Consider the following 22,355-nt stretch of genomic DNA (forward strand, 5'->3'; position numbering starts at 1 on the left):
AGCAGCTCACACACTCCATCATACAAACCCATTCAGATAAAGACTTTCATTCTGTCACACAAACGGTTAGTGCTAAGGTGAGCTGAAATCTTGGAGATTTTGCCGATGTCTCCCCATCGTGCGGTGGCACTTGTACTTGTGACTGTAGAAATAGGTTGGGGGTTAAACCACCAAATGGTTCCAAAGCACAACTATTTCTGCAGTTCACAGCCGCCCTGGCGGATCGGTCAAACTAATTTTGCACACACAGGTGTGTGAAAACTAATGGGACTTTAACATAACTTTATATTTAAAACCAAGCATCCATCGCAGGTGGCTTCAAAGTCCATGTAACTTCTTCATTACACTAAATTATCCTGGTAAAGTAACAGGCAGTTGATTATGAGGATGTCATTTCTGCTGAATAAATCCCCTAAAATGTGTGACTCCCAAATGGGAGCATCATTCAGAATTAACAGAGCAACCATCTTCACCTCAGTGGTTATTCTTGTATCCTGCCACTGATGCATGCAGCCAAAGATCGGGGAAGGAATAAAACAGAAGAGGGGAGCAGGAAAAGGACAAAACAGTGAAGAAATCAAAGAAAAAAGCAACGATATGAAAGGAGATGAAAGCAACAAGAGGAATACAGGAAGGAGAGTAGAAACAGGGAGGAAGACGCTTAGGAAGTGTGCAGCTGTGGGACCGTAAAAAAACAATCACTTCTGTGTCAGCGGCGAAGAACATGGAGTGTAGTGGAAATGCTCAGCAGCAACTAGAACTGAAGTCCAACCCAGCCTCTCTCATTGCAGATTCAACACTGAACGAGCCGAGATCCCAAAACACGTCAGACGAACTCAACAACCCCGGAAAAGGATCCACCTGTCTGCTCGCCCACAGCGCCAAGAATCGGAGCGGATTCATGAGCTGCTTCATGTATGGACAGAAGGCAGACCTGCTGGGGATGGCCCCTCAATGTCAATCATGGAAATGGCATTGTCCCGCAGCGCGCAAAAGGCACGCACGGAGCGCCGTACGAAGGCAGCCCACAGGCGCCACATGCCCGCGTGATGATGTGTTTGTCCATCATGCAGAATTTCTCTCACAGACACAAATGAAATGTTTCCCAGAGACAAATCATCGTCGTATGTCTGTGTTGTGCATGCCTGGTGTGTGCTGAAGGGGGTAGGGCATCACGACAACGCAAGCCTCCAGACAAGAGGGTGGTTGCCGTGGAAACCTCGGATGGCTGAGGGAAAAGAAGAGGCGATAGACGGCGAGGGAGTGAACGAGAGGGAGGTAAAAGATATGAGGGCAGCATCCTGAGGGTGAGGAGGCAAAACTGGAAAAAATAAATAAATAAAGGAGAAAAAAAAAAAGGCGACAAAAGGGCAGCAGGGAGGACAAGATCCCAGAGAAGGAAAAGACAGGAGCGAAACGCTAATGGAGGTTAGGAGGTGGAATGAAAGAGGGGGAGGGGGGGCACTCACAAGGAACGGTGCGGAGGTAGAGGTTGTCTCTGATGATCTGCTGGTGGTCGTGGTCCACTGAGCCCTTGGAGAAGCGCAGGTTAAGGTAGTGCCGCAAATCTTTGTCAACCACCCCCCCTAGAAACAAACAGGGAGAAAAAGAGACGTTAGATGTCAGGTGATGACATACTCAGGATCGAAAGGGGTGTTTCTGCCAGGAGGTTCTTCATAGATCCCACTTGAATCTTAATTTATTTAAACTCCCACTCCGATGACCTTTTGATGTATTTATGCTGTTTTTAGCCAAAATGTAAAAATAAATACATTATTTTCTAGTAGATATTGAGTTGTAGGCGGGGGCAGAGTAAGCCTGCCTTCATTTCCAATCATCCCTTTACTTACACTCTCTCCTGCTAGCTTACAGCCCCTTATAACCCCAGCGAAAATACAATGGCGAGAAATATTGAAGCTATCCAGCCGTAGATTTTTAGCCAGATGCCAGCTCAGACAAAGACGTACATGGATCTACTCGTCTACAAGTCGATGCAGCAGAATGGAGCAGAGCAGGAAGACTGCTGTAGTAGCTTCTACACTGAAGAAAGTGAACCATTAAACTGATTAACAAAAGCTCTATAATTTATTACATTTAGAATTATTAGTTTTCATCAAAATAAAATTTTTAGTTCACGGTTTACTCAACTCAAACTTTTAATTTGACAAAAACTACATATAAAAATTAAAACTTTCATTAGTTGATCTAATGTGTCACAGCTACAAGCTTTTTCAAACTGCTTTGAAATTTGAATAAAGAAATAATCTGACATTCAATCCTAATTTTCTTTATATATGCTCTTCATCATGAGAAAAATGCAACAAGAACATATTAAAAATACCAAAAACATCACCAGAGTGGGTCTTTAAATGAAGCCCAATGAGGCAATTTTTCTTTGTGATATTGGGCTACTTGCAGAACTTGCAGAATCTACTTTATACAAAATTTTCCCTTTTTTATGCATTTTGAACAGAAGTTCGTTCCTGCTCCAAATATGACTTTACACAAAAAACAGAAATTTCTAGAAATAATTTGAATTTATTTCCCCTCGGAATTAAGCCAACACTTTTCAATAATCTCCAGTTGAAGACCAAGAAGTGAACCAGAAAACATAAATGCTGCATTCTCCCCCCACACACATATGTTGGTAATTGTGTGAATCAGTAATCTTTTCCTGGGAATGTGCAGTGTCAGCAGACTGCATGACAATAGAAAGACATGAACTCAAACCCCCAGCTCTCTCTGTCTGACGTATTAAATAACTGAAGTGAAACACAGCAAAACAAATGACAATCTAAAAAAAAAGAAAAGAAAAAGAGGCCGGCTGACAGCTCTGTGCAGCATCCTCACATCCATGCATCCTCCCTGCATCCCAAACCAGGAAGCAGATGAGGAGAACTTTCCCTCCACACTGCATTGGCTATGCCATAATGTCAAATTTGACAGTAATGAGATTACATTCCATGCACTTCCAATTGACAAACATGTCCTCTCACTCATACGGACCTCATGCCTTAATGAGTTAGGCCTAAGAATAATGCAATATCCTGGTAATAATAAACATCATCATTAGCCAGTCATTTGGGAATTAATGTATAACAGCTTATGTAAACTGACTGGCACCATTTTAGAAAGCATTTTCAGCCAAGCAAGAGGAGAGGAGGAGAGGAGGGGAAAGGAGATGAAAACAAAGAGGGGATGGAGGGGAGGATTGGTATTTTCTAAATTACATTTTTTTATAGATTCACGTCAAATTCCAAACAAAGGCCAAACCTTTGACAGGCAGATACCGACACATTCATATTGACTGCTCAGAGGTGCACGCATCACACACGGCGCAGACGGAAGGAAGGAAGCGGCGCGATCCAGGAACCTCGTCTGCGTCTGGCCCAGATGTTGGCACGCGCGGTCCTTTTTTTTTCCTACAGGTACGCGGACAAATCTATACATCCACTGTCAGCCTGTCCTCCCGGGCGTCCTCTAGCCTCGCGCGCAGCCTCCTCGCTGAGAGCTCTCTGTCTTGCGCCTCCACAGCTGCTCCTGCGCGCAGCAGCAGCGGCAGCAGCACCGGCTGCGGCCGATTTGAATTTCCACAGGATGAGGATGATAGGGGTGAGGGGTGGTGGGGGGTCGTGGATGCACAGATTAATGATGAGATGGCGAGTTGGGAGGAAAAAGGAGAGACATACCAGTAGGAAGCCGGGCTAAAAAAAAGATGGGAAAAAAAACTGCCAAGCGACTGGAAAAAACGTTTTTATAACGCTACAGCGCCCTCTACTGGCAGCAGAGGCACCTACACTGACTGAGAAGAACAAATTGAGTACTTTGAACGAACTAAAGTGACATCCCATAATCAATAATATGACTACAACACACCCTTTGCAGTTATAGCAGCTTCAAGTCTTGTCGGAAAGCTTTCTGGCGGATTATGGCTAATTTCTGGACATTTTCTGGACATTCTTCCATGTTATAATCCAACTTTATAGAGCAATTTTACTAGAACACCTCACTTTACTTAAAAAAAAGTAAAAACTGTGGTTTTACCAATGGTTCTGAAGTCCAAACCACACAAATCACTCGACCCAAAACCAAATTAAAGATCACAACACTTCAAAAAGAAAAACAAATAATCAAAACATTTAGTTTTAGAAACCAAAACACAATTTTGTGTGCATGCCACAGCCTGGCGACCTGTCCAAGGTTGACCGCGCCAGTTTAGGTTGTGGAAACCCAGTGACCTCCACAAGGGATACACCGGGTTAAGAAAATGAATGGATGAGAGCACAATGAACAAAAAAGTTAAAATAAATGCAAACGAAAGGCTTTCTAACCGAACCGAAACTCGGTTCCATGTTGTTGCCGGTATGATATAAAAATGTGGGTTCTAGTGTTTCATAGTGGCCTCAAAAATTATCCTGATTCAATTTTGGGATATATAGTGATACGTATCATATTGTGAGACATGTATTGGGATATGTAATTTATTTCCACACTATTGCCAATACACACCCTAGTAGATAAGGACATCACTGATTGGATGATGACTTTTGTCCATCATTTCAACCAAAAGTTATTTGGCTATTTTAATGCTATTTTGATTGTTGTGATCTTTAATGTGTTTTTGCATCGACTGATTTCCACTTCAGAGCCACCATATAATCCTCATAAACCTCCTCCAATACACAAATTAACTGAACAGAAACAAACAAACAAACAAAAAACTGTCAATAAAATCAAACTAAAACACAAGGAAATGTATAAAAGCTAAGCTAAATGACAGGGACCTGGCTGCAGATGAGATGGCGCCTGACATTGGCCAGAAGCAGAAATTATACAGCTTAACCCACCACTAAGTGTAACCCAACCTAAAAGTGTCTCAAACTTTAATTAACACTTAAAACAAGAAAAACTGTAACTGTTAGGGAGGCCAGTTAAAATAAAGTTTTTTTGAGCAATGTGGGAGGTGCTCCCAGTTACGGCTGAGGAGACTCTCTACTGCCAGTCCTGTTGAGCTCAGAAAGATGAGTTTGAAGTTTTTTCTTAAAAGGCTCCGGCCTCATGCATATCCTTAGGCAGGCTGATCCACACATGAGGCTCCTGGAGTAGTGATGGGTCATGCTCGAAAGCATCAATTCTAAGAATCGCTGCCTGGTAGGGAGTCAAAGGGGTCGACTCTCAAATGATGGGAGATGATTCTTTACTTTTTTTCCTTTGCTGCGTGTTTTCTGCCTGCTTGATCACACCATAAGCGATTTGCGCGTCAAGTTTCAATGCTAAGTCAATGGTACAGATTCCATCTGAGGTCCTGCGATGCAATTCGAGCGCTGGGCGCAGCACGTCGGTCTGGCAGCAGTGCAATTTGAGCGGTGTGTGTTTAAATATCTGAACATTGGCGAGGTTGCTGCATCGCCTCAACCAATCAGGGACTCAGCAATGGGTGGAGTACATGGAGGATCAATCCAGTTGTTCTCATCCTGAACTTCCATCCATTTTCTTAGCATTATCCCTTTGAGGCTGCGGGGTTGCCTGTTGTGTAATTCTTCAAAACAATAAATGAAAAGATTTAGTAAAAAAAAAAAAATCAAAACAAAAGAACTAGCATGCCAACATTTGATTAAAATATTCAGCAAATCACATTACAGGTTTGTAATTTAATAAATCCACAAAATTTGGCAATTTTGGTTGACTAGTTGTGCTTTTGACATTACTAGGCTTAAAACAGCCTGATATCCAGGATATTGATTTAATGATAAAAAGGCTTGCCATAGCTTGGATACAGCAGCCCCCCATACAAGTTTCAGCCGGTTCTGAAGATGGATGAATGTTTCGATAAAAATGCTCTAAAAATCTTAGTAAGGATGATAAATTCAGATTTTCTTTGACGCTTTAACACCAAAGCTTTGGTGTTGATCTATGATTTACCACAACTTGCCAATCGTTGAGGTGTAATTTCAGGAGATTCTGATGGCAAAAAGCGTCCGCTTTTCGCCATCAGAATCTCCTGAAATTACACCTCAACGATTGGAAAGTCGCAGTACCTACAAAAGATTGTTGTTTAAGCCTCAGGTGTTAAAGGGTTAACTGATGACGACCACACCATAACCCTCCCTCCACCAAACTTCACTCATGGCCCATTTAAGTCGGAGCATAAGCTCAGATGCAGCCGCTCAGGCATGAAAGCGCCTGATGCTCTGTCTTTGAGCTAAACGGGAAATATGAAGTGACTAACTCCACGGAAAGACGGTGACCCCTGCTCCCCATGAGTCCCAGCATCCGCTGCTGAGTTCTGTGGGCCACCACTTCGTGGTCGAGTTGCTGTCACTCCCAATCACGTTCATTTTGTCACATCACCAGCGACAGTTGGCTAAAATAATTTCTCGTTTGGATTTGTTGCACAGATGGCGTCTTATCATACTGGAATGACGAAGAAAGGCGCGATCTTTCCCAGATGTTTGGAGGAGCATCCCACAATTTCCTCACACCTGGGGGCCATTGAACACCTGAATTCAATGTAAAGACTTCTGGCAATATAGCAAACATGCGTGTACACACAGGTGCTCTGTGGCATCTTTCAGACAGCGCACGTCTCTCATCCGGATGATCTTTCACGTTAAAGCCACAGAATTCCAGAGAACCCAGAGAGCAGCAGCATGTGTCACGCAGAGGTTGGGCGCAGATGAGCGCGCAGCTGCAGATGCCAGCGAAGAGGCCTGGAGCTCTGTCTTGAGCTCCGGCCAATATATCAGACATAAACAAACACCAGCGCTGAAACACATGCTCGTGATATGAGCGTGCGGCTCAGGGCACAGCTGCGTGTGAAGGAGAGTGAAACCACTCACACTGAACAAACATCAAACTTGATGATGTCAACATTATATTTATCTCTTCAAAAAAAACAAAAAAAAGTTCTATGTCAGGAGGGTCAAACTCAATCGCACGGGGGGTCAAAATCCTAAACACACCTTAGGTCAATTGTTGAACACACTAAAACTACATTTTTTAAACCTTTAAAACCATATTTTTTTAACATAATTATGAACTAGATATATAGCATTACGTGCGATAGTGCTAGTGTGAATGCTATAAGCTGAATTTGGCCGCTGAAGATGCTAGTGCTGATAGCTGAAGATGCTGAAATTGATAGCTAAAAACGCTGAAGCTGATAACTGAAATTACAGAAGCTAATAGCTGAAAATGCTGAAGCTGATAGCCAGCTAAAATATTAGTTAAATGCCAAATTAACCTAAAAAACTTATGTTAGCCGGAACAGTTAGCATGTGGCTAAAAAAATAGCTAAACTTCAAAATAGCTTAAAAAAACCCTCAAAATTAGTCAAAACAACTAGAGTGTAGCTGAAATATTAGCTAAACTCCAAAATAGCCTAAAAAACTGAAAAGGCTAAATTAGCCAAAATAGTTCAAAAAGCTAACAGAATGCAAATTTTAAAAACTTTAAAACTGCATTTTTTTTTAGCATAATTACGAATAATAAAAAGACAGAAATATTTTTTCAGAATAAATAGACTTTAATCAAACTTAAATAACTGAATATTTTACTCTCCATAAAAATATATTTTGTCAAAATTATGCAAGTTAAAAATTAGTGCAAGATAACATCAGGCCATTAATAGCAATAAAATAAAATGATCTGGAGCACCGAATATAATTACCCGGAGGACTGGATCCGGTTCCCGAGCCTTGTCTTTAACATATGTGTTCTATGCAAACCGATATCATTTTAGAGAAACAAAATATGTCAAATCAATCAAACTTGATAGCTCAAACTTTTAGTCTTTATTCATCAGCACTCTAAAATCAAAAGACTGCAGAATTATGTTGTGACTAGTTTGCCCTCGATTCCCCCCTGACGCCCAAAGGCCCGGTGGAGCGGCGACCTTCCCTCCAGCCTTGCAGCCTCCGTCATTATGTGGAGGACCACAAGCAAAATGGCTGAAATGAACCCTTCTTTATATTCCGTCTGCTTTCATTTACGCTCCTTTCATGCCCTTAGATATTCTTCAAGGGACTGAAAGCATGTGTGCATTTATACAGATAAAAGGCATCGAAATAACTGGAAACAAATTTATTGAACAGGGTTTTTCTTGAAAAAAAAATATTGTTATTTTGAAAGTGATCAAATCACTGTCAAGGAAATGATTTATTTCATATCAGTGGTGCTTCATGTTTCAATGAGTCCTGCACATATGGAGGATTTTCATTCTTAGTGGAAGGATTATGGATCAAACATCAGTCTCTCAAGCAGAGATGTTTGAAGAAGCTTACATAATCTCTAATATGTGTTTGATTACATCTCACACTGAAACCCTAAATCATATCCACTGCAACTGGAGTTTTGAAATACAAGTCTGCAAAAATGTGTATTTTTACCTTCAAATAGTAAAAAAAATAAAATGTGGAATAAAGACAAAAAATATCTGTCAAAGGTTTTTCTATTATTGTAAATTTAGTTAATTTTAACCAAAAATCTGAACAACACATTCCTAATTCTGATATAGCTGCATGGTGGTGTAGCGGTTAGCACCTCCTAAGATCCTGATCAGGAGGAACCGTTCAGAAAGGTGTCTGCAACCGTCAACAGCAAAAGAGACGATTGAGACTGTTCTTCACTGATCATTCTTTAGGAATATTTGATACCACTTTGCATTCATACATTGTAACTTTTATAATAAATATGAATTATATTTTTTGCTTGAATATAAACAGAGATATAAAGAAAAAACTAGCATTTTCACAAAACATGAAAAAGATCCTTTACTTTTGATAGAAGCTTGTATGATCTGTAAAATAAGAACCACCCTGTGTCAAACATTCACGACCAGCTAATGTACTCCTATTAAAAGATTTTTAAAAATGCAAGACAAAAATGTTATTTTCTCTTATACTTTAATTTTACTCAGTAGAAAAATTATAAAATAATTTAGTGTTTATTCAGATTTTTTCAAATCCCCTCTGGACTAAACATTGCTCTGCAGCACCAGATGATCTCATAAAATAAACTTAACAATCATAAAAGATTAGACCTTTTACCAAAGTTTTACTTAATATTTAAATTCTGTGCATTCTGGAGAAAGAGTAGGGCAAACAAGTCCTGACGTTAGCAAGAATACAAAAACCTTTACACAGTTATCTTACTTCTAGGTGCATCTCATAATTTAGCTAATCTGAAGTGCAAATTTATTAACCTCTTACTTTTAAAAATAGCTATTTTTTATTTTTAGTCAGCTAGAGCTATGGAGAGGCAAAAGAGCCACATGTGGCTCTGGTGCCTCAGGTTGCAGAGCCCTGGTCTAAGGTTAACTCTGCCTTTGTTCAGAAACAGCTGGAATCCAACAACTCTGCTCAGGATTATGTGAAACTACTAGAAGATTAGTTAATATTTTTTAAAGTTGAATTTAAAGAACTGTTCAACTTAAGATTTATTTTAGAGACTGCATGAAAACCATTAAAACTAACTGGTGATTTACAGTAGATTTGATCAGTGGGAGCAACACTTTAAGCTCCAAATGAGTTAAAAATTAAGCTTTTATGTTATTTTGATTTATTATAGAACCTGACTTCTTGTGCAATCACAAGACTTATATTTACAACAAATAAAACTGATTTATTAATAAAAAGAAACTGTTGGATCTCCAGTTTTCTTTTTTTCATAAATTTGCTCTTAAACGATGAAGGCAGCACTTTAATGGATGTGCTAGTTTTGTCCCATTTACTGGCTGATGATGAATTAAGAAAAAAAACTATTTGAAAGTGGTTAAATATTCGGCGTGCTGGTTCATAGAGTTTTGCACTCAGTGATATTTTGGAGGCAGACAAGATGGATTCTCTTGTGATTATGGTCTTTTAGAAGCTGCCAGAAATGCAGCTGATAGTTAGAGGTCTGCTAATAAAAGTCAGGTTCTGTTCCCAACACTTTTTCTAAGATAAATGTACACACAGTCACTATTCAACATGTATAACGAAGTTATAGCTGATAATAAACAGGAACTGTATTAAAAGCTTGTTCCTGATTATAATAATAATAAAAAAGAGGTTACAACCTTTCGAACTCAGTTGTTCTTTTCCTTTATTTTTTTCCTCATAGGCAGTTATCTATGGAACCAAATCAGGACCAAAAGTTTAAAACTTGAAATTTTCAGATTTGAAACCAGAAAAAAAATGTCTGACCCACATGTCAGTGAAAAAACACTTGATTAATCCCAGACACACATATACGTAATAAGTAATAATTTTAACAAAATGTCAATTTTTTTTTCGAAGAACTGCAGAACTCTATTCTAAAAAACTATAAACTTAATAAACCTGAATATAGTATAAAAAATTGAGCAGATGTTTTGTTGTTTGTTAACTTCTCCTTAAATACTTTCACTGTTGACACCAAAGCTTTGAAACACTTGGGGATCGTGGGAGTTTACACAGCTGCTTCATGTGAGCATTGTGGAATTACCGAAAACAACAATGTATTTCTTGGGATGTCCTGATCTGGAAATACGGGAATCTTGGCTCACTCAACACAGCCATTTGATTCTTGCACTAACAGAACAAGAGCTCTAGAGTTCAAGTTATCGTCACCAGGATTCTGTATGGTTCAGTTTATTTGTACAACTGTCGTTATTGAAGAGTAAATTCTGAGTTCTACAGAAAAGATGGTAGAATTCACTGCACACGATTGAGAAAAAATGCAAAAAGTAAAAAAAAAAATAAAAACAAGTGAAAGAAATCAAATAATCAATTGCTTTTATAATGAATTGAGTCAATAAAAACCTTTTAATTCTATAATTGGCGGGACCGTTGGTGCAAAAGTTAGAGAGTTAGGGGTAGGACGAGAGCTCAGAAATATAGTTTCAATCTTAAATTATTTTATATATGTCCTCCACCTTGAGAAAAATGCTACAAGAGCATGCTAAAAACACAATTTTCATTGAAGTGGGTCTTTATCTCTACATGAGGAGTTCCAGTGAAACACAACCAAGCGTAAAAGTCACATTTATTTTTAATATAATAATAAAGTCTTGAAAAGAAATTCAGAGACTATAGGCAAGCTGCAAGTGAAAGTAGTCCCAGTCGGATATTTTCAAACCTACGATCCTATTTCTTACTTTTGAACACCAGAAAAACTTTTGTTTGAATCAAACTGGACACTTCTGTTTGTGGTCTTGAATCAGGTTCTTGTGGTTCATTACCAAGCAGCAGAAGTCACAGTTCTCAGGTGGAGTGGAATACATCAGATTCAATAAATGTGTCTAACCTGTAGTTTTAGTTCTAACTTCTCAGAACTATTTCAGAGGTTTTCTGCAGCACTTTAAAGTGTTTCATTTAAGCACTAAACTGCTGCCTTTTGCAAACTTCCAGACCTTTAGAAGGAGCACAGCTTGTTCTTTGTTCTCTCCTCCAAATAGACCATTTGGTCAGTTGTAATTTTTTTTCTTTAGTTGTCCTGCGGGTTTGTTTTGTCTTTGCTGCTGTTTCAGTTTCTTCAGGAGTTGACAGAAAAACACCCTTAATTAATGCTTGGATGCTGCACTTATGGTTCATGTTGGAATTCTTTCTCTAACGAAGATGTTTTCTTTGAAGAGCACAAACAACGCAATTTGCATTAATGGCCAAACAGTTCAATAGCTAACACTGGAGTAAACAGAAAAGAAAATATTACAGTACAACCATTGATTTAAGTTTTCCCTTCATTCTAAATGAAAAATACAAAATATATACCTCTGCACTCCCTGATCACTTTATTAGGAACACCTGTCCAACTGCTCGTTAGTGCAAATTTCCAATCAGCCAATCACATAGCAGCGACTCAATGCATTAGGCATGTAGACAGGGTCAAGACGATGTGCTGCAGTTCAAACTTCAGTGATTTTGAGTGTGGCATGGTTGTTAGTGCTAGTCAGCCTGGTCTGAGTATTTCAGAAACTGATGATCTACTGGGATTATTACACACAATCTCAAGTGTTTACAGGGAATGGTCAGTTCTGTGGGTGGAAATGTCTTATGTCAGAGATCAGAGCAGAACGGTCAGACTGGATTCAGCTGATAGGAAGACAACACTAACAGAAGAGCATCTCTGTACGCATAACACGTCCAACCTTTAGGCAGATGTGCTACAGCAGCAGCAGGAGAACACACCAGGTGTCGCTCCTGTCAGCTAAGAACAGGAAACTGAGGCTGCAATTCACACAGACTCACCAAAACTGAACAAAAGAACATTTTAAAAACATTTTATGATCTGATGAGTCTCCATTTCTGAAGTAATATTTGGAGGGTAGGGTCAGAATTTGGAGTCAACAACATGAAAGCATCGATCCATCCTGTCTTGTATCTACGATTCAGGGTCGAACCCAGTACTAGCTAGGTATACCTAATAAAGAGGCCAGTGAGTGTATATTCGTACAATTTAAAAAAAGTAAAGAAATAATCCATTCAAATTTCTTTATTTTGAAATACGTCTTAGCAATACATCTGTTTCCCTTTCAAATGACACCAGAACGTGGCTGCTTACAGTCTGCTGGGCTTGTAGACCTCGCAACCTTCCAGAAAAACTGTGTTACCTACATGCTGACAGGTTGAGAAAAACTTTTTCTTGCAGTTTTGTCTTCTTGGAACACCCACACTGTTTCTAACATCCTTCCTTGTAACAAACATCAGTTTGGAGAATATTTCTTTCTGTCTCTTCATCCACCTCCACAGATGTCGCCTTCCAAAACAATCATTTCCTTCTTTTGGTTTGACACTCAATTAGACACAGGTAGGCAACAAATACCCAGAGGCCCACAGCTGTTCATGAGTACCATTTTGTCTACCACATGTTGTACATGTGGGTGTATTGTTAGGCCTGTTTAAGCATGGATGAATTATTTGTTTCTAGTCTCCCTAATGGTGTAGTTACAGCAGGAGCAGCTATTAACCGTAAATGACAGCGCCTCCTTCCTAAAGGTCTTAATATTGATCTTCCATATCCTCAGACCGGTCTTAATGATGATATTCCTTCATCTTCCTCTACGCCGTAATCAAGACCAAGCCGCACATTTACAACCCGAGTCACAGCAAAGATAAACACTGCAAGCGCGAGCGGCAGATTAAAAATGGGAAGGTTATGGGAACTGCCCACCCTGATATTCCCCAAACTGACGTCCTCCGCTCAAAGCTGGCAAATTAATTTAACATCTAATTTCAGATCGCACAGTTACAACAAAACCTGACATAATGGGTTTTTGTGCATATATACACTCCTGTATAGGAGTGTATATATGTCTTAGTAAAATTTATCAGGACAGATACAAGAACCTGCAACAAACAAATACTTTGTATTCCTAGATACAAGCAGCCATGACAGAGGAAAAAACAGAGATATAAATAAGGCATATAAAGGAGTAATAAGAAACTCATCAGTTGTGGGGTCCAGCAGTCGATAATCTGAGGGCCGACCAGCAGCGTGTTTTCCCTGTCAGTATTAAAAATTAGTGCTGTGGCTGAGGTAAGATCCACCTCTGAGACCCATGATAATTCCCTCCTCCTTTGTATCACTTGGCTACTTTTGTCTGATAGTCTAATAAAGACTGTCTGTAGAGATTAAGGGGCCCTTCATGCTGCTTTACCTGATCGCACTTGATTGCACCTTTCTATTCCACCTCATCATGTCCTCGAATAAAAAAATTAATCTTTTTACATAAAGTCAAGGGATAAATTTGGTGTCCCCCTTTTTTTACATTCCCGTCGGGGATAATTTGTAAATTTGTCACACGGCAGATGTGCTGTTTTGTCTCATTAAGATTGCTTGTACCTTGACAGATGAACAACAACCTTGTGTGGCATTTTTAGAATAATTACAAACAAGTTAAACCTTTTAGAAAGGAGATATCTAACCCCAGAAACAAACAACAACAAACAGAAATAGTCACAGTTTGGTTGTGCCGTCTTCCTCCAGCTTTTCTAGTTTGTGTTGATTTAGAGTGTAATCAGACTGAACACATTTGGTTCACTTAAAGTTAACCAAACTTAGTTTCCCCCAATAATCTGGATCAAATTTTCAGTCTGAATACGGCAAAGTGATTCCTGATCCAGAAACATGCAGGACCCACAATGGACCTATATTTCATTGGGGTCATTTTCTAATCCGACTGAGCTTCGGTTCACTTTGAGTTTCCTCCATCTGAATAGACTCCGTGCTCAGAGCAGAACAACTGGACCAAAATGGCCACCGTAGCCAGGCATTCCAGGATGTAAATAGAGGAGGAACATAACTTGACTTTCTGGATTCCTGCTTTTAATTACCAACTACTCCATTTTGGATTAAAGCTTCTTTTAATTATTCTATATATTTTTTTTGCGTTTGTACTTTTTTGCGTTGTTTCACCTTTACAAAAGTTTTTTGACCTGTGGTATTAGCCGTGTCGGGGTCAAACCACAGTTAAGGGAACGTCATGACTGGAGGAGCCAGTAGAGGGAGCTGTCCTAATTAATGAGAGTTGTGGTTGTGCTACTGTATTCATCACGAATTGCCATTAATACAGCAATAATACGACAGACCAAATTGTCCTTTTCTATTGTTGTAAAATCGGTCCATTTTATATTGAAATAAATTTACTAAAAAAGTATATTTTCAATTATTTGAAGTCTTTGAGTTTGTTAGTTTAAATCACATCCTACCAAATAATAGTTTGTAGAAATGTTGACTGTTTCGGATGTTTTCTTTTACTCGTACTATCATGGTTTGAGTTGATAGCATTTTTTAGATATTATATTGTCTTTGCTTTTGTTTATGAGAGATATCCCATCCAGAACAGTAAAACTGGCTGTTTTTTGAATCGCAGTCAAACTGAATTTAACCATCTTCTGTTCACTCCTTGCTGCAACTAAAAACTCTAAAAGATACATTTTTTGACTTATGGAATCTTTTCGTTTGTCTAGAAAACTGGGTACAAACCAAGAGTTTCCTTACGTTTTCAGAAAAGGTTTCTGTGACTGCGCTCAATGACTTTTCATTTAAAAAGTGTTACAATCTGGAAGTCACGGGGTTATGGTTGCTGTGAACCCAGACTTTAAAGAGGGGATGTAGAAATGAACTAAAAACAATAAGAGCGATGTAATTTCAGTAGAAATAATAATTTAAAAAAAAACATCAAGTGCACAACACAAATCCAAAGACGTGTGCATTTGAAGAAAAAGTAGAAAATTGTTGGTACTCCTGAATAGATGAAGGGCTATGGAATATAAATTAGACTTCCTCCTTGATGCTTTTTTTTCCCCACGCAGTACTGCTCTTACATGAGCAGCTATTATCTGCATGCATTGTGCAAGAGAGGCAAACCAAAAGGTTGAAATGTTTTGCACTTCCTGCTCAAATGAAGCCCCGAATCATGCTGTTCTGCACCTCAAAATGCAGCCCAATAGAGGATTTCAGAAACCTCAGAACACCATGTAGCTGAGAGGACACAATTGACCTGATCTGCACACAAATATTCCGCACGTTAATCATATACGTACTAATTATGTTATCCACCATCACAATGACCACAAAGAAGATTTTATTTGGAGCTGACTTTGCTGATTAACTACATGAGAGAATTCCAGGAGCAGGCAGCGCCCTGCGCATCCTCTGCTGCATTAATGTGACATTAAGCTCTTTGTTGCACAGCAGGGAGTAATCAAGGACTGGAGAGCTACATCTATGTTTGCAAGCCCCTGCATAGGAAACAGATTCAGATCTTAAAGCCACTCTCCAAATAAAAAAAAAAAAAAAACTGTGTTTTGAATGGAGGACATATATAAAGAAAATAAAGCTTAAAATCAATTTCTAAGTATTTTGTGCATTCAGACTGAAAACTGGTTCACTCTGGTTCACTTTAAGTGAACCAAATCCATACAGACCGGAATACTCCCTTAAATACATTGTGGGATTATTCAGAAAAATGCCTTTTTAACAGAGTAAAGTCTTTAACGTTCTCTAACTTTTAACATGGCATCATGGGAATTCAGTTTTCCCTATTAAATCTGCAGCAGGTGAAAACTACTGCTTTACAAAAATAATACATTTGGATTCCTTCTGTGGCCCTGAATCACAACAAATGAGATGATAGTTAGAATATATACATGCATTTGGCTTTGCAACTGTTTTATTTTGCTTTTAACTTTATTTTCAAGTGTTATATTATTACGCCACCTATTTGATATTTAGCTCTAACTGTTTCAATCTTTTAGTTAAGTGTTTTTAATGTTTTGAATTTCTAATGTGCGGCACCTTGCTCAACTGCGGTCATGTTAAGGCGTAGTATAAATAAACATAAATTGTCTATTTTTAGATTAAACAATTTTGCTAAAAATGTTTCAAAATTATGGCCTGTGTGCAACAAAACTGTATCAAATTTAGTAAGAGGGGTTTAAATCTCCCCTAAAGATACAAAAACAAACCAAAAATAAGAATGTTTTTCAATGCTTCAGTCCATTCTTATTCCAGGAAGGGTTTTTATTCCAGGAAAATGTGGGATCATCTTTGTAGTCAGGGATGCACGTTTACTAGAAAGGCTAAAGGCTAAAAAAACCTTGGCATAATCAGAGGGTGCTCAGTTGTTGGAGTGGTTGTCATGGAAACATTCACCGGTAGCTTTTAGTTTATAGACTCATCAAGATTTGATGACGGCTTCTAGACATGATTTTATGAAATCTAGTCATGTCTGTATTTGATTTTATACTTTGATAGTCATTGTTCATCATAATCTGATGGAGCATACGGAGGTGTAACTGACCATGTGTGAATGGGGAGGTTTTGTCATGTTCTTTGGTGAAAAGATGATCAGGCAGCAAAGATGCAACTTTTTATGACCATTTTTTTCTAGTATCCATCCCTCCATGGTCTTTATTTGAGCTTACATACGAGTAAAACTAAACTAGATGAGATTAAATTCGGAAAATCCGTTCACTATCTGAAGATGCCAATTTTTTAATCTCAACATTTTTTCACATTCGCCAAGAGGATATAAAGATCCAGCCAGAGGAACAACTTTTTGAATGATGTGAGCATCCACATTTCTATGAGTATTGGGCTGGAGAGCAGCTTCCAGTGATCAGACGCTACTGCCCTCTGCTGGAAGGAAATATCAACTACAGAAAACGGAACGTTTTAACACAAGCTCCTACTTTCTCACTGGAATCTGCCTTCATGCCTCTGTACTGATAACAAGTAACCCAAGGGTGAAGTTTTAATTAATATTTTAAACTGAGTAGTTATTAATTAATGCACCTTTTTATAAGCTTTCATAGTTTTATTAGGGGAGGGGAGGCTTTGTTCCTTTTTACTCATCCATATTTAAATGGTTCTTTTTGTTGTTTCTGTGCTTTTTATGGAAATCTATGTCAAATAGTATTTTTGTTCAAAGGCAATACAGTGGTACTGTTTTATCTATTTAAATCTGTATCTACTTCATTTCTGTTCATATAAGAGGAATAATTTGAGGAACTCAGTTAGAATTTAGACCAAATGGTAATGAAATCCATCAAGTGAGGCGTTTTGAAACTAGTGAAAAAGTTATAGGAAAGTGGCTTTATTTAAATGCTTTATGATATCTTTTAAATTATTTTTATTTCATGATAAATTTAGGATTTTAGTTTCAGAAGAAATTCAATCTACTTTTATTTATAAATCACTTTAAAATGCTAACACAGCCCCAAAGCGCTGTTGAGCTGAATTAATGGGAATAAAACATCCACAACTCATTTGCATTGAGTATCAAATTAATAAAACAATTAGGAACAGCCAGATAATAAGAGAAAAAGTATAAGATCTACTAAAAAACAACATGTTAAATGTGGTGAAAAGCCAAAAAAAAAAGATTTTTTTAAAGCACACAAAAGAAGTCTATTTAATAAAAGCTGAAATGTCAACAGTTTTTGGGCTCCAGCAGCAAAGTGTGGATCTCCTCTGAACTTTCACTGGATTTTTGGCACTCAGCTGATCAGCTGAGAACCGAAGGATAAAAAAAGAAAATATAAAATCAGTGATTACATTTCTGTGGGCTTGATAAAACAAAACGTGTTGCAGCTTTTTGCACCAAAACTGTGCAATCACACAAACATTCAGAACTAATAAGATACTTAATTTGATAGTTAATATGTCCACTTTAACCCCAAAATAGGTATTTATGGGTTTCATATTTTAGATCAAGAGCCAAAGTCATGAAATCAATTCATGAATGACGAAAAATGGAAAAATTAAAACAGCTTGTGTTAGTAACCACCCACAAGAACCACAAGTGCTCCTGCAAAGCTTTTATAATCCCTTCATTCAGATCCAAACCTCATAGTAAAGCTGGCAGATTAACACTGCTGAAAAGACCTGCACTATGTCAATGAATTCAAGTCCCTCAGTCCCCTCTGTGCTGGAAGGCCTGGTTAAATAAGATGTGATCTGTTGGAAATGATCGGTTAGCTGCTGCAGCAGCCTTCAGAGACATTCATGTCACACTGAGACCCCGGAAAATAAAAAAGCGTGTCATTTGGAAAGAAGATCTTCTACTGTCAGTAAAAGCAGATCCACACTGTCAAGACTCGTACTCCAGGTGAATGCAGTATCTGTGATGACCACGACTCCTCTCACCTCTGGATGTTTGAGGTGACTGTGTCTCTCAGCTCCAGCAGCATCCCTGAAGCCTCTGACCTGAATACTGACCGAGGCTGGAAAAAGACGAGGGAAGGGGGCCCGGAGCTGCAGTAACAGCAATCAAATCTCATACTGTGATGCAAGATATTTAAGGAAACACTTTCTCTCTCTCTCTCTGTGGTTTTATATTCAACAGATGGATTTTTAATAATTATTCATTAAAATTAGTTGTGCAGAACGTTTTGAAGGTTAGCTAACTGATGGATGAACAACAACTGCATTTAAAAAGGAAACTAATTTAAGAAATTAGAAAAAAATATTAAAACGATTAATGACTTTAGATGAAAATAAAATGGTCTCTTTAGGAAAAACTGGCTTCCAATCCTAAAATAAGTGCAGTTGCAAGAGAAAGCCTTTGGCAGTCCTTCAATTTCTGTACGAAATGAACACATGATATGATTTTTTCTTTATCTTAATCCAAATTACAATGATGGAGAGTAACACTGTCTGCTTAAATCACACCAATTTGTGTTTTCATGTTTTTATTGAACACAATCGTATTTCTAGTTTATGCATAAAATCAGGCAATTCCAAAGGGTTCACATATTTTCTTTGGCAGAGTATATAACTATTATTCTTGACATTTCTTTTTTGTGAAAAAAAAAGATTTGTTAATGATTTCAACACTGCAAACTATTTTAAAACCTTCTCTTTAGACATTTAAGATATTAAATAAAGTTATTTTCACTTATATCTGCTCTGCACTTTTCCTAGTGTTTATCAAAACAGACCATTTGTCTCAGCTAGATTTTTTTCAACCAAAATTAGTCAAAATCCCGTTTCGCATTAGAAAAAAAATATTTGATATGCAAAAAAATATACATTTCACTGTAATTTTTTGTTCAAATGTATTGATGTTATTTTAAAGTTCAATTAATGTTGGAATTATTGTTATTATTTTAACAACAATTACAATTTCTGTTTTAAGAATAAGTGATGGTTTTAGATTTTATGAGGATTCATTAAGGCTGGCCAACTTATACTAAGTTCGGATTTTCATTTAATTCCTATTCTGTTCTAAAATTAGTCATTTCAATTTATTGCACTGGTTTTTTATCACTGTTCTCAAAATGAACAACAATTGTGATCATAAAAACAAAAAAGTAGAAGTAGCAAAAACATACTTATTATAGGTCTGTATGACATTCAATTTAAATAACATTTTTTTAGCTTATTTTTTCCTTTGTGAATGCTTCTATGGAACTCCCTGTTTCTACATTTTGATTTATTATACGATTTCTTGTTAAGCAAAAATAACTTTCTGCATGAACAGATAACTATGGAGCCTAAAAGTACATCAAGGTAAAAAAATGAAAATTCTAATACATTTTTTTGTTTTCTAAAAAAAACAAAACAATCTGGTTAGCAATAGATAGTAGCCAGTGTGCACCAGACGATAGAATTTATTTATTTATTTAAATACAGTAACTGGTGCACACCAGAAAGTATCCAGAAAAAAAACATTTTTTTTTAGAAAATATTTGTTTATTACTTTAATTTTTTTGTACTTCTATGTCCCTTTAGGGGCTCCATATATTAGTACTTTCTAGTGATTTTCTTGGAAAAATGAGGTGGGATCTGAATTCTTCTCCTTACCCCTCCGGTTGTGGGGCAGTGAAGAACATACAGTAACACTTTTAGCAGCAACAACACAACTGCTGTGATTTACAGCACCTGGTTGTTATTTTCCTCCACATTTACCTCCTCGATCCCTTTGAATTTGAAAATCCACCAGCTGCCTTTGGACTTCACATTTTCTTATTTTGAGAAAATAAATAACAACAGAGTCATGTGAGGTAAACATTTAAGGTTCAGTTTTTCTTATTTATCACTTGACTATAACGTAATAAAAGAAAAGTCAGTAACCAACACTCCACCTGAAGCCTTTTTGCATCTGTGACTGCTCTCAGTCGTGCTGAAAAGCAGCTCGTCTAAAGGGAAAAATAAAAGTTAAATGTTGCCTCAGTGAAGGTTTTAATCCTGTACTCAGTGAGGCAGCAGAGAACACGAGAGGCCGTGGCGCTTTTGTAAGGATTTCACACGTGCCCTGGACCATGAAGCGCTTAAATGAATTAAAATAATCTATTTAGACCTTTTGTTATTCAAATAAAGCAAATTTAAACTGTTTTAGGAGGATCAGGCAGCACGGAAATATTCACTGTGGAGATGAATTGATGCAGAAAGTGGCATCAGTTTAGAAAATGATTCTTCGAAGGAGAAACTGGCAGTTCAAAGAAACAGACTTCATCAAAAGATCCTTTTGTCAGTAAATAACGGAAACTTAATGAATTCCTGATGGTTTTCATGGAGAAATGTGGATTGTGACATCCAACATTTGTTATAAAGATTACATTTTCAAGAGATAAAGAATTGAGTTTTTTTATTGCAAGAACTACCTTACATATATGACAAAAATAACTCATAAATGTAATAAAAACAATAAGACAACGAAGAACAAACAGTTTTTAACATTATGAAACATTTTTCTGTAGTTACATTTTTTTCTGAAATGTTTCTGGTCTAAAGATTCACAAGATGAGCACAAACACACACAGGGACTCACAAGTTTGTGAAATTATTCCTTTGACTTTCAAATTATATTATATTTCAATTTTATATTATAACTTTCAAATTACATTATATTTGACTTTCAAACATAATGTTTTCTAAACCCCCCAAACAAACTTTAAAGTCTCACCTTTTGATCTCTTGTAAAAGCGTTCACATTGGTCTCTTCATTATCATTATACCATTTTTGACAAAAATCAGAAAACTTGCGTCGCTTTCTGTTTCTGCAAAGCTGCAGTAATTCATCAGAAATTCACCTTTGAGTAGTGGGCAGGACAAGTATGCCCACCACTACTTCCCATTATCGTCTGTATACACACTCTCCTTCTAGCTTACAGACCCTCACAAATCCAGCCGGACATTTTCGGCGCAACAAACAATATTGGAACCATCCAGTTGAATAGTTTTGAGCCAATTTTTCGTTATTCTCAGCTTTGTATTTTATGTATATTTATATATATATTTTGTACATATTTTAGCGCCCCCCCCCCCTTCCGTTTTGACATTATGTGTTGTGAACTTAAAGTGTTGTGACCCTAAAGGGTTTTGTCGGGACCCTTAAGTGTTGTGATTCTTAAGTGCTGTGTTGTGAACTTGAAATGTTGTGACCCTAAAGTGTTGTTTTGTGAACTTAACGTGTTGTGACCCTTCAGGGCCACTGTAGAAAGGCTTAGAAATGCAGGAGTGTTTTGTTGTGATCCTTTAGTGCTGTGCTGGCACTTGAAGTGTTGTCACCCTAAAGTGTTGGGACCCTAAAGTGTTGGGACCCTAAAGTGTTGTGTTGTGACCCAAAAGTGTTGTCACCCTAAAGTGTTGGGACCCTAAAGTGTTGTGTTGTGACCCTAAAGTGTTGTCACCCTAAAGTGTTGGGACCCTAAAGTGTTGTGTTGTGACCCTAAAGTGTTGTGTTGTGACCATAAAGTATTGTGACCCTAAAGTGTTGTCACCGTAAAGTGTTGGGACCCTAAAGTGTTGGGACCCTAAAGTGTTGGGACCCTAAAGTGTTGTGTTGTGACCCTGAAGTGTTGTCACCCTAAAGTGCTGTGGCCCTAAAGTGTTGTGACCCTAAAGTGTTGTGTTGTGACCCTAAAGTGTTGTCACCCTAAAGTGTTGTG

General features: G+C 37.8%; 1 protein-coding gene across 8 annotated transcripts in view; it reads right to left on the reverse strand.

Moving 5' to 3' along the window:
• LOC112152431 (membrane-associated guanylate kinase, WW and PDZ domain-containing protein 2) overlaps positions 1-22,355 on the reverse strand; it is a 99,779-nt gene that overhangs the window by 62,222 nt on the left and 15,202 nt on the right. For 5 of the 8 annotated variants that reach the window (XM_024282010.2, XM_024282009.2, XM_024282017.2 and 2 more), the window contains exon 2: positions 1,470-1,586. In XM_024282010.2, coding sequence (XP_024137778.1) covers positions 1,470-1,586 — 117 coding nt within the window. Of the gene's footprint in view, positions 1-1,469; positions 1,587-3,273; positions 4,309-22,355 lie in introns of those variants that run through there. The other 3 variants (XM_024282012.2, XM_024282011.2, XM_024282013.2) reach the window with 3 other exon arrangements.

Source organism: Oryzias melastigma, linkage group LG6, assembly GCF_002922805.2.
Source record: "Oryzias melastigma strain HK-1 linkage group LG6, ASM292280v2, whole genome shotgun sequence".
Classification (NCBI taxonomy): domain Eukaryota; kingdom Metazoa; phylum Chordata; class Actinopteri; order Beloniformes; family Adrianichthyidae; genus Oryzias; species Oryzias melastigma.